The sequence below is a fragment of the Pistacia vera genome, unplaced genomic scaffold, assembly GCF_008641045.1.
Source record: "Pistacia vera cultivar Batoury unplaced genomic scaffold, PisVer_v2 Contig614, whole genome shotgun sequence".
Classification (NCBI taxonomy): Eukaryota; Viridiplantae; Streptophyta; class Magnoliopsida; order Sapindales; family Anacardiaceae; genus Pistacia; species Pistacia vera.
In genome coordinates this window covers 559482-572725 of record NW_022196462.1, presented here as the reverse complement: position 1 = coordinate 572725, position 13244 = coordinate 559482, and the positions used below count along the sequence as shown (strand labels likewise).

Genomic DNA, 13244 nt, shown 5'->3' with positions numbered 1-13244 from the left:
CTCCAATATTATAATCAACTTTGGCATTGTTTCTTATTCTAAACAATTCATCTAAATGGAGCGTTCAACCTCAGTCACTGCCGCTGGCAAAGTATGATGGTTTTGTGTACAAGAGTCAGCCAATTGGATCGAACACCACCATGGTCATAGCATTCTTCGACCCGGTCTGTCGTGATAACAAAGATGCGTGGCCATCTCTCAAACAAGCCCTTACACTACAGTTCCCGCGTTTCCCTCGTCGTTCATCTCTTGCCTTTGCTCTTAGTATTTATTTTCTTATTTCTTATTTTTTTCTTTTTTGTAAAATCTTTCAATTTCTTATGTTTAATTTATTTAACTTCTTCATGATTTGGGCCATTTGAGGATGTGATTCATCTCCAGCAAAAAGCATGTGCACTTTGTTTTTGACCTCAATCCAACTTCAGCCACGGCTCTTTCTCAAACCCATAGCTTTCATCATATCTGTCACTGCATCAACCTCAGTCCACATGCTTTTGGAAGCATATATATTGGACAGAAGGATGTAGTTCCCACAATTTGTAGGTTCTAGTTCAAAGAGATGTTTAGCAGCAGCCTCACCTATACTCACATTACCGTGAACTCTACAAGAAGTAAGCAAAGCTCCCCAAACACTCGAAAGGCATTCACTCAATCATATTATATGCCTCTTCTAGTCTTCCAACATGACCTAGAAGGACCATGCAGGCATAATGCTCCATCCTTGCTTCAATACCATGCTCTTTACACATGCTATCAAAAAAATTGCAGTCTTCATCAACTAGGCCAGCCTGGCTGCAGGCAGATAATACACAATAAAGCTAATAGAACAAGGCTTTTGCCCGGTCCTTTGCATCAATTGAAAAATCTCTATAGCTCCTTTAGCCTTTCCATGTATAGAGATTTTACGCTACGTTGGTGTGGTACCAAGAGATTTGGCATGAGGCATGGATAGCTTATTGAATTACAATGATTGATATTAAATAAGCAAAGGTGGGTTTGTCTCAAACAAGGCTAATAGAAAAAGGTTTTGTGCATTCTCAGTTATCTTCTTTTTTTTTTTTTGGCATTAAAGTTTAAACCTTGGCCACAAATGTAATTGTTAATTCTAAAGGCCTAAACTTTTTGCCAAAATTATTTCCATTGCAGTCGTGGAAGAACCGATAATATTATTTTTCAAACAAAAGATTGAATTTATTAAGTTTTATGATTTTCATTTTTAATATCCTCCAATACCTCAATATATCTTCATAACAAACGATTAATGCAAAAATTCGTACCAACCAGAGATACCCAGTCGACCTCAGAAGGGGCCAGGTAAGATGTGCATGTGGTTACTGATAACCAACAAGGTCGATAAAAATGACATAAAAAAAGTAAAGAACAAAAGAGATTTTTATAGTGGTTCAGTGGCATAAAGACCAAGCCTACATCCATTGTTATGTTATTGCTTAGATATGTTATAGGGCCGAGAGAAGTTACAAAGGAAATGTGCACGAGCTAAATGGAAGACGTTTAGCCCTCGCAACCTTCTCTCTTAAAACGCTTTCTTACACAGAAGAGTGTGTTTTTCTCTTGAAGTTTACTAGATTGGAATTCTCTCTTGAAATGGAGGCTATGGACTCCTTTTATACTTGGTCCGTCTAGCAGTGGTTGAGACTAGGTATTACGGGATTGTTCGCGTGCATAATCTCTTTAATCAGGATCTGAGTCAGTAATCTCCATGCTTGTGATAGACTAGGCTCTACTAATAATAGCCTAACCCATGCTTATGACAGTAATTACCTTGTGAGAGAAGGTAAGCGTTGATGGGATGACACGTGGGATGATCTTGGTTGATAGGCTTTGATATACCTTAAGGACGCGTGGCACAAATCTAACCACTAAGAAATTAGGCACAACATTAACCACCCAGTTTTTGGTGGGTGGTGTTGGGCTTCAAAAACTCTTTTCTAGTGACCTGCGTGTAATATACTTTCTACCTAGTAATTCTTTGAGAAATATATGATAAAATCTACTAAATAACTTTGTAAACATATATATACATAAAGGTATATAATGTAAAATCCGAAAATTTTAATTTTAATTCATATAAACATATACACAAAATAACTGATAGTACAAGGTAGTCTTGGACAGTGCCGCCAAACTCCTGTGCTTCTTGACGTCCCACCCAATCGTAAATCATCAAGAACCTGCAAAACAGTAGAATAACTGAGTGAGCACTAATTGCTCAGTAAGTAAACCAAACTGCACAACTGTTTTTCCTCCATTACTCATGTTCTGATTTTCCTTTTCTCACTTTAATCTTTGATAATATTCTTCATTCTTTTTTGATATTCTGCATTCTTTTCTGATACTCTAATTTGCTATTTATCGACGTGCAAAGACAATGAATAAAACTGTACATCGTTGAGCACATAAGAAATACTGACTCATTTAAGTAGCATAATACATATGCAGAATAATAAACTTTCCTGAGTAAAGAACTTTCTTTTCTGTTATCTATCTCTTATGTTGTGTCTCTTTCTTTTCTTCTCTGTTTCTCTTTCTTTTCTTTCTTCTATTCTGGTTTGCTGATCGGACTAGGTTGATGCATGGATTTGGAACCTTGGCCATGTGAGTGGGTACAATAGTCATCTACATGCACTGCTGACGGACTGTACAAATGTTGTATCTCTCTGTTGTGGCCGCTCACTGATGGCGACGTGCATGTAGGTATGCTTTGCTAGGTACAGTCTTCATCGACATACATTACTAACAGACTGTACAAATATTGTATCTCTATGCTGATGTCTCTCACTGACGGCGGCGTGCATGTGGGCATCTCTGTCACTCACGGGTTCCCCATCGCAACAACCTTATAACGTAGCATGTTGTAGAAAGAGAATAGAAAGAGATACTATACACATTTCAACATGAATTTCCAAGCTATGGAAATTCTATGCTTGCATTCTTTAGTAAGTGAGAAAATTTACATACTTGCATGTTAGCTTAAAAGAAAACTACAAGCCATTCTCTTTTCTTTCTTTTTCTCATTCTTTGCTAACATATTCTTTTATATTCTCATTTACTAAATCAAGGCTATATATAAATCATGTGCACAATATATGCATGATCAAGCCCATTCTTTAATATACTTTCCACGTTCACATATACAAACTTGAAAATTCATTATGGCATAATGGTATGTCATGACATATTCTACCATTCTTTACTATCACAATTGCCATATCAAAGTAACACTTTAACTTGCAATTCTTCCCTAACACTTCCATGTGCTTTTCAGAAGTAGTAAAAGGTTCAAGTAACTAAAATCAAACACTAAGGGCCATTTCTCTCACGGAACTAACATGACCAAGTGATATTCTAAATTTTTGCATAACAATATGTACCCTTGAACACTAACATTTACACTTGGTTAAGCCCAACATAATCTTCCTACTTCAATTCTTGCCTTTCTCTAACCCTTTCTTCAATAGGGTTTAACCAACTCATGCATGCATTTTCTCTTTGGATTTTCATCAATCACTTCATATGCACATGCAAGTAGCATATTGGCTACACTTCCACATCTCTTTAATTCCACCAAAATGTGAGCCCAAAACTCACTAACTTTAGTATCAAACCTGGTCGATTTCAACAATTCTCTACACTTCAAAATTTCATCACTAATTCTTCCATAATTCCACCAATTCATCACATACTCATATACTACTTCTCATGGCTGGAAATTATGCATCATTAAACATTAAAAACAGCCAATACTTCTCACATACAACCACATACAAACATGCAAGAATTCATGCTACACAAATCTTGCTCAAATCAAGGCTCAAATTTGGTTTACTTACCTTGAATGTGTGATATCACCTCTTTTTGCTAAAAGTCTCTTCCTCTTGACCTAGATCATATAAAAACCAAAAGAATTTAAAACTTTAAAGTTTAGTCACACTCCTTGTGCTAGAATCTTACCTTTGGATGCTTTAGGATTGAAAACCTATAAAAATCCAAGCCAAATCCTATGATTTCTCTTTGAAATTTAGTGAAGAAAATTGAAAGAAAATGGGGGTAAAGGGTGATGTGAATAAGGGTTAGAATGGCTAGGGTTTAGGTTATTGCAACCTTATAACTAAATAAATAAATAAATAAATAATAAATAATATATAATATTATATATTATAGTATATAATTATATATAATATATTAATATATATATATATATATCATAATATACACACACATTTTTTTCATCTAATTAGGAGTAAAAAACCCATTTTACCCCCAATGAAAATTTAAGGAATTTCCTCCACATTTATCTAAGGTAACTTCAAAGAAATTCAACTAACGGTATTAGGGCATAAATAAAATTATGTACCTTGATGTGGGTGTTACACTTCGCGTCAGATGGATTGCAAGCTTCAGCGTCTAATGGCTTTGGCAAGCTAAATCTATCTTATCGGATCTGTTGCGTCTATGTGATGTGTCACCTTTGACACCTTTTCACTTGCCCCATTTGGTCACATCACAAGCCTTTTCACTTAACTCTTTGGCAGCACAATGAATGATTGCGCATCTATTTACCTTCCCCATGCGTATGGATATGTTGGAAATGATAGCAGTTGGAAGGAACGAGGAGACGCCTATACCTCTTCTGCAGGTACAATGAAACGATGATAATGATGATGGTGAATGGTTTGCCTTCCTCTCCATTATAAATATGGTCATTTCATTTAGGGCTATTATCTCCATCGCTTTTGCTTCTTCATTTTTAGAAAGTTACTTGCCTCTTCTTGCTTTATAACCTTTGTCGAGACACCGGAGATTATTAGGCAAGGTTGGTATACCTTTTTTGCCTGGTTTTATCATTGTTATCATTCTTTTGTGTTTCACTATCTAACTGAAGTTTCATTTTCATGCAAATGTCATCTTCTAACAGCCTCTATACCTATGATGGAAAAGAAGGAGATGGCAGTAGAATCCCTCCTTGCGGCTTGCGGACAATGGCGATGAGCTACGTCTTGGCTGAATCATTCTGACTAGGCTGGGCCCTCAAATGTGGTTCTTGTTATTGGGTGGCTTCACAATTGCCAAGAGGTGGGCACTCCAGGCGGTGTCGTTGATTGGGGAAAGGCCCTAATGATCAAGCTCTTTGAGGATAGAAGGGCTAGGAGGAGTAGAAGAAGGCCTCGAATGTTTGTTAAAAGGCTCGCCTTCCTTAGTTACCAAAGGCATGGCATGGACCCTCTACAAGCAATGAGGGAGCCCCTAGATCATCTTTGAGTTTCATTGGGCACCCTTTTTGACTATGTTCTTGGTTCTATCTGGGAATAGTATAAGTAGCAGAGTCGGGTCACTCTGGTAACCCAAGCGGTTGCGGATCAGAGCAAGGTTTGTTCCTTTCCTTAGGCTTGTTGCATTTATTGGCTTGGATGTTTACGTCACTAACGGGTACTTGTGGTTTCCCCCTTGCAGCTTTTCTTCCTGATGACCTTTCTTTTCCAGGAGCCATATCCTAATTTTTAGGGTCAGGCTGCACTTTTTGAACTACTCCAAAGAGCAAAAGAGGGGTTAGCGAAGTTGAAAGAGGTCGTGGCTTTAACTCGCGCTAACCACAAAAGGGAGTTGGACGCAATATGCCACACCTTTCACGATAAGGATAGGCGCATTGTCATCATTTGGGAAGAGCTTGATCGGCTGAACACGGAGGATGCGAGGCTTACTTGGCTAGTTGAGGTGCATCAGGATGTGGATTCTTAGGACTCCACCTCTCCCCATGAGGATTACTATTCACCCTGATGTGTAGTTCAATTGCTTTCCCTCCCCTAGCAAAGATTAGTGTCCTCCTAGACATGGTAGTGTTATCCTTGCATTAGGGGAAGCGTTTTCATATGTGCAAGCTTGCCTTAGATAAAGGGCAACTGTGCTTGCAGATTGTGTGGAGACGCCCTTTTTATACAGGGACATCGGTTCTACCAATGCGGGGATGTCTTTCTTGCGAGGTGGGTAGTGGCAAGGTTATTTTTCTCTGTTCTCTTCCTACTCATTTTGGCCTACCCCTTTTGCTCTGTTTCCTATAGGCCTCTTGGCAAGTCCTATATCTTTTTCGAGCTTTTAAGGGATCTGTTCAACGTCTCCTCCTCCGGATATTTTTGGTGAAGTCTCCGATACGTTACCTTGGTGGTTTTTGTTAGGTGTTTCTTCATTATTATTCACCTTCGTGGGTTACTAGATGTATAGAGGCCTAAGGATTCGTAATAGGCCCTAAATGGATGAGAGGGAACCAAAGTTTGTTGTATTTTATCTTTCTTCACCTTTACTACTTTGGATTTTTTTGTTTGAATTAGCTTGCTTGAATTGACCTAATGGCTCTCCTTATATATGCACACATATTCGTAATTTGTCCTTTGCACAACTTTTTGCATTCCTGCGCATTTTTACTTGTGAGGACTCTTTGATTTCCACAGATTGCTCCCGATTTTTAAAATTTGAAAATTTGCGAGCTTCGAAAGGTTAATTCTAACCTGTATGTACCACATAACATCATCAATCACTAGTAATCATTAACCGCGCCCCACCACATAACATCATCAATCACTAGTAATCATTAACTGCACCCCCCTCCCCCCTAAATTTTTAGAAGGGCGAGATCAGGCTTCAAAAACTTGGTGGTGTGAATTATGTAGTATTTTCGATGAACACGATTGTTCATTTGGTGCAAATTCTGAGCTATCACGTCACTTTTGTGTAATGTCTTTTCAATTCGAGGGCGTGCCTTTTTGAATTTGGGTTTTTATAGCACATTGGAAAAAGACGCGTCTATTTCTTTTCCAATCATAATGAATCGTTTGGAATGGCAACCGACCATCATTGAGAGTCGGTTGGTAACCTTTAACGCCTATAAATATGATCGATTCCTCTATGAAGGGTTACTCGTGTGCTTCTTCTGCTTCTTGGTTTCTTGCGTATCTAGCCAAATTTTGCGCATTATCTCTGTAATTTTTTTTTTTTTTAGTCGTGTCTTCAGGTTTTGCAAGGTTATGCTTTTCCTTTGTTTCTGTTATTTGCGCCGCCTTTGCAAGTTGTCGTGAGTGATTGTTTTAAGTCGTTTTGTAGATGTATTCTAGTGGACACGATCTTCTTGGTGATGGTGGTCATAGCAGCAAGACGACTTGGTTGACCATTTGCAAGCGTTCCAATAGACCTTTCACTTAGGAGTCGGGCCTTCTTGTCCTTCGATAGAGGAGGATGAAGTTACTGTTAGTCACTGATAGGGTTTACGCAATAGAAAACAAAATAAAATCCCCAACAACCACATTGAACTCAAGAACCTTATACCTGATTTACATTATTTACATATGAAATAATATTGAATATAAAATTTCCAGATTTCATACCAGCGTTTGAAGGCTCCTCTAATCGATACGAATCGCTCCCACTCTAAGATAAGAGTGAACTCTCGGTATCCACATGAAGACAAGATGGCGATCGACTTGCGGTTTCAAGTGCTAGCAAGACACACAATCAAGAAAGATGCAGAATTTTTCTTCAAGAAAAATTCTCTTCTCCACCAAGTGAAAAACATGAAAGAGAGTGAGGTGAGTGGCTTTGATTTAATTAATGTGTTCTCTCATTTTATTTTAATTTTAAGTTGCCTTTTATATGCAATAAAAATTAAAACCCTAATCTAGTTAGGAATAAGTTTATTCCATGACTAGAATAGTAAATCCTCATTACCAAACAAGGTAATAATCCACATGGCATCTTATTCAAATGCAACTTGAGCGGGAAGTAATCTAAACCGTTGCTCTAATGCCATATGCACTTCATAAGCAATGCAACTTGAGCGAGAAGTAATCCACTTTTATCAGCAATGCAACTTGAGTGGGAAATAATCTAAACCATTGTTGTAGTGCCATGTGCACTTCATTGGCTGGGATAGCGTAATCATCACCTTGAAAAAGCGAGGCATCACAGACTTTCAAATCAATTGGTATGGCCATACCCTGGCACCTGCATTAAATGCATCTTAAATCTGAAAAGTTAGAGATACCATTCTGTCCCTACAAAACGCGGCAACCTACGCCCTCATCACATACCATAAGTTCAAATGTCGTCGAAGGAGGCTTGCTGCGAGAAAAGCGATATCATAAAAANAAAAAGAAAAAAGAAAAAATTTCTATATTTTTGCTGTCACTAGTATTGGAAGATATTATCCCACATTTGACAATAATAAGAGTTACGTATGATTGAAAATGGACCTCCCAAAAATTGCTCACTTTGAAGACAAAATTTTGATTTGGAATATGAATAGGATAGGAAAACAAATGCACCCTTTTTGGCCAAAAAAAAAAAAAAAAGAGAGAGAGAGAAAGAAAAATAGCAACAATGAGGAACACCAACACTAATCCTCACTCGAGTTTGAAAGTTTTATACAATTACCAAGTTATAAAACTTATGCAAAATATGTAAAACTTGTTCATTTTGTGCTTATGGGTTTGCTTGCTCATCATCAACATAAACTAAACACACATGGCATAATGTAAAGCACACAAATCACTTTTACATGGTTCGACAAACTGCCTACATCTATGGGACCAAGTCCAAACAAAGAAACTCCATTATGATAAACATTTGTAGTTCAACTACAAAGCCAAAGACAAGTATCAGTTGTAAAACACTCCCTGTTATGACAACACTTCAAACTTCACCTTTTGGTTGAACTTTGAACTACCACAGCTTGCTTCACACCGAGAGACCACCTGGTCATCCTTGAGCTCTTCTCAAGATTCAATACTGAAGATGCACTTCAGCTCTAACAACTTGAAACTCCTTCAAGCATGCACCAAAGGAACCACGTTCCAAAGCACTCAAACAAGCAAAGATTAAACAACGTATTTTACAGCTTACCAAAGCATAATGAAACCTGAATGAAAACAACAAAAACCTCAAAGGATAATTAGAGAATTATCAGAGGGATATTCAGGCTCAAAATGAAATGCATTGTTGAAGACGAATATAAAGAAACTTGTGTAAAAATGCAAGAGGATAACCAGCCAGCAACCACTTTTCATGTTTAGCTATTTTAGGGAAGTTTTTACCAAACTTCCTTGGGACCACTGAAAAGCTAAAACTAATTTCCTAGTAGAGCATATGAGCTATTGACATGTGCATATGAACCACTCACACATATCTCAGGTATGGACATGATCCTAGCATCAAATGGAGACATCAAATGTGTGAAGGAAATCTGGCTAGAAAAGTGCCATCACACAAGACTCTAGTGAGCCACAACCTAGTGTTGTAGCTTGTCCTGTTGCTGCTAAAGGGTCGCAATGGTTCACCGATCTTTACGCGTTTGCTCTTGGAAAGTGGACATTTCCAATCGAAGCTTGGTGATTTGCCGCTCCCTATTTTTTCAATCGTGTTGCATTGCAGTGCCAACTCCCCCTCAATCGTAATCCGATTGACCTTCAAGATCATCTCTAGCTCGACCAATTTTGCCTCAGCTCATCGAAGTCTCTTGGCATTCTCTTCTAGCATTAGGAGATCACCGCAGGTCTCTTGAAAAAGAAGATTGGACTATGAAAAGAGTTCCACAAATTTGCAGTAAGCGAATAAGCAACAGACCAAGCCCACGAACAAAAGGAATCTTGTTACTACACAGCACACCTAAGCTTGATCGCTAGCCACCTTCTTCAGCAAGTCAGCTTTGGTAAGTTGCTTGCTCTCATCCCAGTCCCTCGCCATGACACAATCCATAAGGGTACCCATGGGCTTGTGTAGATACTCTAGGAAGGACACCATGGCCTCTTTAGGAGTCGTAGAAGATACCTAAACATGAATAGAGGACGACCCTCTAGCAGTGAGCCTCACAGAGGACGGCCCTCCAGCAGCGAGCCTCACAGAGAATGCATCCATTACCTCGTATTCCTTCTTCTCTTAGGGGAATGCATTGGCAAAAACCTCCTATCGCCACCGGCCACCCCAGTCTCTACCGCCAATGGGTCTTGCTCAACATTATGTGGTCTAGGATTAGAACTAACTGTTAGAGTTGGTGCCCTAAAGCCAATCAATTATTGTAGAATTGACTCTCTAAAATAATGTTTATCAATCAATAAAAGGCAGTTTTCTTTTATATCATGTAAATCATAATTGCGTGTATTGATATATGTCTTTAGGATGGTAGAACCGTGATGAGGGCATCAAGTGTTTCAAATCTTGATAGTGAGAATCTTATGATCAGATATGGTGGCCATTCTAGAAATGTCTGTAGCCCCAGTATTATTCTGACCAAGGACACAGATAATACGGTAAGGCTATCATAGTGTTGAACGAACCTATCAAAAGACAATGACTGATCTCACTTGTCAAGTTTGTTTGTCGACAACCTAGTACGACACATGGGTGCTTGCTGTAGGCAAGTTCACTTGACAAACCCACCAGAGGATTCCATATGGATGATAACCCCAATATCTATGGAATAAATCCTTTAACGAATGGTGGTGCATGTGATCTTTAGACTTGAGATCACTAGAGCGCCTTGTGCACCGATTGGTGTAGTTTGACACCAGCCTAACGTAGCTATATTCAGAGCTATCAATACGGTAGTGATTAGCTGCATTGAGAAGTGTATCAAGACTATGGTGGATTAACAACGGATTCATCACTCTTGGGTACTGGAGAAGTTATCTCACAGCGCAATTCAATGAATGGCAATGACACTAAAGCAGTGGCCACAGTGGGATTGAGTTGTTACTCAATCCAATTTATTATTCCGGTCATTGGTCCAGTAACTGAATACAAAGATATCAAAGATAACTGAGGTTGACACTATTTATGTACCTTAGCCTCAATGAGATAACAGATGATGAAAGGATCGGTTTGCATGGTAACCATATCGTTGATAGGCAAGCTGTTTTGCTGAATCCGAATCTATCAGGTGGCCATGATGCCTTGCTAGAGGCCAATCTTGGTATGTGTTTAGTGAGACGATTGATTGGTGTCAATCACGAGATTACTCACTATCGATATGATGAGGTGCCTTCGGGTCACACATATAAAAGATAGATTAAGGATGAATTGGTGAGAAAAGGTATTTTCATCATTTGTGATGAAAGGGTATTTTCGTCATTTATGATGGAAATGATATTTTCGTCTTTTGAGATGAAAGGGCATTTTGATAATTTCATAGTGCAATTAAATTTGTTGAGGTTGTCACCTATATTTAATTTCATAGTGAAACTAAAATCAGTGAGATTATGTATTTAAATATATTCATATATTTAAATATTATATATATTATTTAATATTAATATTTGATGATATTAATATTAGTAAAGATAATATATGAATATAAAAATCATATTTGAATTTAAATAATATGCCATGTGGATTATTACCTAGATTTCCTCGCTTCACTTACATTTTCTCAGCAGAACGACCATCATCTAGATCATTGGTTTCTGATATGTCTTCCTTCTTGCTTTCTAGCTGCATTTTTTGGTGGTGACGCTCTAACCCTTCACATCGCTTCTCATTGGTGAGTTCCTCTCTTTCCCTCTTTTGCATGTCACTTTTTCAGGGTTGGTTGCGTGTGAGGTTAGTTTAGGTTTGTGTTTTGCCAGAGTTTCTAGGATCCGTGCTAAGCTTTTTGGGTGGACATTCAGGGTTCACCGACTGGTGTTTTACTTAGGAGCATTTCAGTCTTAGGACCAGGGGCAAGTGTAGGTAGATTGGTTTGTAGGAGGAACTTAGGTTGTACCACTTGTCCTTACGTGTTTCAGGTACCTAACGACGAGTTTGTAGAATGGCCGATAATATCAGCTGGCTCATAACCGTGGCCTTTGGAGATGATTTGATAAAGTGAACTAGGTTCGCGAGTGAGGTATCTTCAAGGGGAGTTGACCCAGCGGAGCTAAAGTCGATCTTATATGGTGGAGGACGCTAGGTCCATCGAGAATCCTATTCCTTTGTTAGTGGTTAAGCCCACAGGAAACCTTCTCGTGGCCCTGCCTATCGACAAGCTAGGTCACATTCAACGGGAATATGGCTGGGTTGCATACTTTGCACGATGGGCAGCAGCGTATCGGATAACCCACCCAGTAGTTGGGTGGCTATATCTAGGATGATCTTGAGGTGTGGGGTGTCGATTCCTCAACACCACTTCATTCAATTGGTGATGGAGCTATTTGAGATCGCTCCCTTGTAGCTCACCATCAATTCATATTTATATATGATTAGCATGTACATTGCCTTTCGGAAGGCCAATCTGGGTGAGCTTTCCATGGACTAGTTTGTATATATGTATTGTTTAAGGAAAACTAAGGAGGGTTCTTATTACCTCTCCAAGACGAAATGTAATGATGCTGGGATGGTCGGTATTCTGAACAGAATCCCAAAATGGGATTTTGACTACTTCTTTTGCTCATGCGAGGGGACGCGTCTTTTGGGGATGTTGGTAGGTCTCCTTGCTGTTTGTTTATTGTTGCAGCACCGTTGGTTTGCAAACGCCTTTACTTCTCCCCTTTTTGTTTTTAGTCAATCGCGACTAGTGCTTCTTGTCAATTGAGACCCAAACTCTCCTTGCTGATTTCAGCCTATTGCTAGAAGTGGATTGCGACCTGAGTAAGTTGATTACTCTCAAGAATCTAATTGCCTTCAAGTTTTGTCCTTTGTCGGCAACATTTCAAACCATTTTCATTAAGGCTGCGAGGAAGAGTAAGTAGAATTTGTTTCACTAAACACCTTATTTGTGTGAGATTTATTAACTGCCGTTTGTGGTTCTAGGGATATGGGCCAAGAAGCTTGAGACTAGTGCTGCTCCTATACGCTCGGTCTTAAGACCAAGATCAGGACACAAATTTTCAGTTTATAAATTAAAATTAGAATCTGTAGAAAAATCAGTTTAGAGTTAAGAAATCATACGCACATTTAGAGGCTCCTCCAACGTGTCTCTGAATGGGTTTCGCTACCAATCCAAGGGTAGGATCGAACCAGCGGTAGTTCACATGAAGATAACCCTAAGGAACTAAAGAAGGATTTGCTAGATCCTCTTTAGCCTTAAGAACCAAGAACAAGAATCAAATGAATATTTGATTCATCACATAAAAGCAATCTGGCGTGGGAAGAGAGAAAAAGGGGCTGGAATTTTTAATCAAAATGATTGAATGAATTGTTTTTTTCATTTCACAAAATCCTGCACTTATATAGTTCACACAATGTCCTATTCCATCATGGAATAGGCT

The 13244-nt window shown here is 38.7% G+C and overlaps 1 protein-coding gene across 1 annotated transcript; it reads right to left on the bottom strand.

The window, feature by feature from the left end:
* Positions 1 to 421: 421 nt before the first annotated feature.
* LOC116110790 (pentatricopeptide repeat-containing protein At1g20230-like) lies at positions 422 to 11568 on the bottom strand. The gene is made up of 3 exons (XM_031397007.1): positions 11423 to 11568; positions 649 to 792; positions 422 to 602 (listed from the first exon to the last, which is right to left on the bottom strand). Exons 1-3 carry the CDS (start codon positions 11566 to 11568, stop codon positions 422 to 424), a joined length of 471 nt encoding a protein of 156 aa, XP_031252867.1.
* Between the last annotated feature and the right edge of the window lie 1676 nt (positions 11569 to 13244).